Source organism: Asparagus officinalis, chromosome 7 (assembly GCF_001876935.1).
Source record: "Asparagus officinalis chromosome 7, Aspof.V1, whole genome shotgun sequence".
NCBI lineage: Eukaryota > Viridiplantae > Streptophyta > Magnoliopsida > Asparagales > Asparagaceae > Asparagus > Asparagus officinalis.
The window spans coordinates 96,461,952-96,467,169 of NC_033800.1; the positions used below are offsets into that span (position 1 = coordinate 96,461,952).

General features: G+C 36.2%; 1 protein-coding gene across 7 annotated transcripts; it reads right to left on the reverse strand.

The window, feature by feature from the left end:
• Positions 1,665-4,964, reverse strand: LOC109850161 (galactokinase-like). 7 transcript variants are annotated; one of them, XR_002249367.1, is made up of 9 exons: positions 4,570-4,962; positions 4,304-4,482; positions 3,546-3,592; positions 3,332-3,426; positions 3,113-3,195; positions 2,481-2,549; positions 2,296-2,374; positions 2,037-2,097; positions 1,665-1,891 (listed from the first exon to the last, which is right to left on the reverse strand). XR_002249367.1 is itself a non-coding variant. In XM_020420108.1 (8 exons), the coding sequence occupies exons 1-7, from the start codon at positions 4,691-4,693 to the stop codon at positions 2,053-2,055; spliced, it is 642 nt and encodes a 213-aa protein (XP_020275697.1). In that variant the 5' UTR covers positions 4,694-4,962; the 3' UTR covers positions 1,665-1,891; positions 2,037-2,052. The 7 variants fall into 7 exon arrangements, 4 of the variants coding, with proteins under 4 accessions (XP_020275697.1, XP_020275695.1, XP_020275696.1 ...); XM_020420108.1 differs by lacking the exon at positions 2,296-2,374; XM_020420106.1 differs by lacking the exon at positions 2,296-2,374 and having other exon boundaries at positions 2,037-2,137.

Below are 5,218 nucleotides of genomic sequence, written 5' to 3' on the forward strand. Positions count from 1 at the left end.
TTTGTTCTTGGAGTTTCAGCAGCCTTAGGGCTCGCTACTGGGGCACTCTCTGGTCCCATATCTCCTTCTTCTTCTTCAGCCTCACCTTCATAAGATAAAAACTCATTGATTCCCTTCAGACGAGATACCCGGGATCCTCTTCTGGATGAGTACATCTTTCTAATTTCCCGTAGCCCCGACAAATTCAACTTGTAATCAGGTATCTTGGAAGCTGTGTGATACCAGTTACAGAAAGCAATGGAGAGGAGAGAATTAGGCGTCTTGTGAGGTAACCTAAAAGTAGCTCCGGTGCAGCCTGCGGTAGAGTACGTAGTACCAGGCCCGAGCCCCTTCGTATATGTTACCAGCAATTGCAAGCTGACTCTGGGGATTCCCAATGTATAATTGATCATATCCAAATTGCCGAGCAAATGTGTACGGTTGATACGGCTCAATTATACATTTATCACCTTGCCTAAGGAGGAGATAACCTGGTCTAATGTTCAAGAGCCAGTGGAAGACCCCTCCATCTAAACGGGTAAAACCATCCGGGCCAGCTATATCCTGGAACACTTGCCCATATCCACCACCTTCAAAGTCTGGGAAACAGCGGAATAGCTGATAATTGAGGTCTCTCGATAAGATTTGACGAACCCTCACTACATATATGCCTTCCCAAGTAGCTCCTTCCAACCTCTGTACGAAAGGGACGAATCCTTCGTCCGAGGGAGATGAGGCACTCATCAAAAGAGGACAGTGGGATACATACCATGCCATCAAATAGGTATACGGCAGGTATTAAATATACTAGTTGTTAACTAACAATATCAATGCAAAAACCCTAGGTTAATTCCACTACAAATTTCCAATTTTGAGCATGAAACCCCTTCACCAAGATCCCAAATAGATTTTTGTTCCCCAAATTTCGCTGAAATTCAAAATTGAAGCTCTAGGTTGCGGTCATTCTTTTTGGAGTAACGTAAATATGTGAGGGATTTGGGGACTCTCTCACAGTAAGAGGTATTAAATATACTAGTTTCAGACCCGTGCGATGCACGGATTTTTCAATAATTTTCAACATAGATAAAGGTCATGAAGGGCTAATATTTGAATTCTTCTTGAAAAAGAGTAAAAGAGTAGGCATGTTAGTATTCAATCAAATCATAAACGGTTCTTGTTAAAATAATACAGAGCATGTTATTCAGTAATATTCATAAGAAGAGAAGTTTTGAAACAAAAGTCATTAAAATTGTTCAATAATCAATCTCAATTAAATAAAAATGAATAAATATTCTAGCAATATTCAATCAGATTTACTTACATATGTTATATAGTTTCTGTCGAGATTCAAAACATAGAGAACAATCCAAAAGAGCAGTGCACTGCGATGTTTCCAAATAACTCTTTAACCATACAACAATTATAAGATAACCCTGTTTAGAAATATGATACGTAATATATCAATATCTAAAAAAACGACAACATATAAAAGATTAGCTTAATTAGGAGTCTTTTGTTTAAATCTTAAAAAACAAATATCCCAAAAAATATTTAGCATATCTCAATAGGGTATACTTCATTAATTAAAGATTACACCAAAAATGTAGTTTATAATATATAAAGACTAAACTATCTCTAGAAATGTCTTAAGATGCATGTTATTATGGAGGCAAGCTGTAACAACATATAGAAGACTTTACCTTATGATTCAATAAAATTGTATTGATTGGTGGATATATCAATGTACATCAAACAGACTTTACATCAAGATTCAATGAAATCATTACTGCTAGACTAAGATTGTCATATGTATTTTCCCCAGAAGAAAGAAAAGTATCAACAATTTATGAGTGGTGGATTTCACGGAATTAGTAATCAAGACCATGAAGAATTTTAACCCCTGCTAAATCCTCTGCACATGGTAGAAGAGAAAGATATGAGGCCAATAACTTCTGTATAACTATATCCAAGAAAAGCTTATGTGTAAAAACATAGGTTAGTAACAATATACAAAAAAAAAAAATTCTAGAACAAAATGTAAAATTTGTGTCTCATACCCCGAGCAAGGACTTCCTAGAGGTCGCTCATCCTAGTACCACTTCCACCCAAGCACGCAAACTACGGAGTATAAGATGACGCAGAATATCATAATGGAGCACTGTCAAGAGGTTGATGATCAAGATTATTTTACTTCCATTAAGTATAACATACAGGAGGGCCTTGAGTATGAAAAAGAGTTTGTTTCTTCAGAAGCTAGTATTTAATGAACATATAACCTAAGGGGAAGAATACATGACTGCAACAATAAGAGCTTACAGAAGAGAAGGTTAAAAGTTCAACTCTTCATAAAACCAAAGCGTGTCGACCTCGCTTAGTACATGACAGAAAGTACAACCTTTAAAACAGTTTGAAGTAAGGATATAAGAGTTATTTTTTGCATCAAAGCATTTCATGAAATTAATGCAAGCTTACAAGGAATAATAAGCCATGCAATATTTCACCTGATCCATCCCGCCAGACTGTGTTCCAATGTGGCGTTCACATTCACATGTAAGTTGAGCAATTTCTTTCTGCAGAAAACAGAATAAGAAATATTAAAATGCAAGGACTTCTTAGCATTTAAATTCCTATCAATAAAAGACCAGTAGCTAATGCATGTGCATAAATCGCCAACCATACAATATAAAGTATAAAGACTACAAAATGAAAAGTGCACCCAGGACAGCTCAACAGGTTAGGGAATGTGAACTGGAAAAATAATTATTAAGCTCTCTTTCAGGAGCAATCAAAGATCCTACCCATTCATCAGAAAAAATCACTTCAAGAAGGCATACAGAAGCGATCCAGATACTCAAGAGTAAGGAGCTTATGGAATGTTCACGTTACAAAAGCAGAAGAAAGTTCCCTACAGTACAACAGGTAGAGATAAATCAAATAGTACCAATGGTACTTACTTCAGTATCTCTTATCAACTTCAAATTAAAAATCCAAAATCACCCACAAAAGAAGGAAAGAGAATGAACGAAGTCTACTACTTGAACTGATTATCACATGTGAACTAAGCTGTTGAATTTATGTCATTAAAATTGCAAAAACACATGGCTTTTTTTAATAAGATTTTGAAAACGACTACCTTTGGATACTTTGCATCAAAAGCAGCCATTATAGCAATTGTGGCAGAGCATACAAATGCTGCTGAGCTTGAGAGTCCAGATCCTGGACAAAAAGAATATCCAAAATTTTATTTGTTCCACGACACAACGGTGCTCAAACAAAATTTATAAAACTACCATATTCTGGAAGAACAAAACAATATTACAAAGAGAAAGCGATAATTGGACAGGGAAGGCACCTGTAGGAACTATCCCATCAACAACTACATCAAGGCCGACGGGTGCGCCCAGATCGAATCCTTTCGCTTTAGCAAACTCATAAAATCCCTTGTAACTGCAGGATAAGGATTTATTATTACCGAAATAAGTTTACACTTGCTGTTGATATCTAGTTTTTTTGAGTAAATCTGATGCAGATAATTACATTATAACAACAGTTAAAACACTCCTTACCCACAAATAAAATAATGCCCCAATTTGTGATTCTTCAAATCAATTTCCTGAAATAACAAAATGGTAATTATCAATCAATAAAATAACTATAAGAAAACAATATGAATGACTAAAAATTGTGCATATCAAGGAGCCAATGCTAGCTATCATATATGTTACATGACCCAAACTTAGCTATTCAAAGTACTTTGGCACAATCCAAGTGAAAGAAGAGGACCAAAGCAGCAATGCACAAAGAAAAAAACAGTGCGACTCCTTTTAGTGATATATAAAAAAGAAAGGATAAGTATAAATTGTTTACTGAATTCATCATCTAATTCATTATATTTCTGCACAAGAGAAGATTCTATATGATTCTGTCTCACAAGTTGACAATTTTAACTCACCTCCCAGAAAACTCAATAAATCACAGCTTAAAAGATACTGCTAATCATGTCATTTCCATAATCTCAAACGCTAACATCACGAAAAACTCATAGTAATAACTAATAAGCTTGAAACGTGCAGATCACTAATTCAGCAACCTCATTTGGGAAATTATGAACTTTCTTTTCAAAATTTGTAACAAATAAAATGTCAAGGACAATATTTGCTTCTACCTATTATCGCCCACAAGATCAAGTCAGTATTTTATTTAATTTCTCATAGAAGTTTTCATGTCTCCGTTCCCGAGATTGATTCGCAACTTTCATTCTAATGAAATGATGGGAGAATCACTACATTGATAATATATTTCCAAAAAAAACTAATCTTTGTACCTGATTAGCATCAGCAGGATAGGTACACAAGCTATACTTATCATTAACATTCCCAATTCTCAACAGCGGCTTCGAATCGCTCCTCTTCTTGATCCCTACAATCGTATCCTGCCGAATCGCCATCGGCAACACCGAGTACCCCTCATAATCAATATGCTCACCGATCAAATTCACTCTCCCTTCAATCTCATCACCATCATCATCAGATCCAANNNNAAGAAAAAAAAAAAACAATCAGAACCACAAAAATATGTTAAAATTCCAACCTGGAGATCTAGCGAAAAGATCAGGCTGATCGCCGTCGAATAATTCAGCGAACTTGGATTTTAGGTTTTTGATTCGGAGCTCGGCCTCCTCGAGAGAGGAGCCGTAGATGGGAGCCGTCGCCATTAGGGTTTGGATTAAAGCTAGGGTTAGGGTTTTCTCCCCTCTGTTAGATTTCTTGAAGTGAGTGAGGATGAAGAAGAAGATGAGACGAAGAGGAGAGGAGGTTTGTGTAGATCAAAGTGAATACGTTTGAAAAGATGAGACGAAGAGGAGCACGAATTCTCTGGAAGCCGAAGCGGCATTGGAGAAATCGAAGAGCTATTGGTTTTGAGGAAATGAAGAACTGGGGAAACGAAGAGTCGGCTTGGGAAATGAAGAACTGGGGAAATGAGGTGATTGCCAGGTGACGTTTATAATTGTATGGGGTATTTTTGCCAAGTGGCATTTTTGCCAAGTGGCGTTACCAAGGGTAACACTTATTAGTAATAGTATATAGATTGTTTAGAAATACAGATAGAAGTTGTGTTTTTTTTAAAATTATGCACTCTAACCTACTCTTCAATCTTCACCGCTTTGGTTGGGTGTAAAAAGAAGTATATGACGAAGATTGAATAATAGAGGAGAGTGCATAATAAGAGGATTCATAAG

Coding starts and splice junctions, on each gene's coding strand:
- LOC109850161 (XM_020420106.1), bottom strand. CDS start 4,693: ATGGCGACGGCTCCCATCTACGGCTCCTCTCTCGAGGAGGCCGAGCTC. Junction 3,593..4,303: donor ATCCTGCTGATGCTAATCAG/GTACAAAGATTA, acceptor TTGTTATTTCAG/GAAATTGATTTGAAGAATCA. Junction 2,550..3,112: donor TTGATGCAAAGTATCCAAAG/GTAGTCGTTTTC, acceptor TGTTTTCTGCAG/AAAGAAATTGCTCAACTTAC.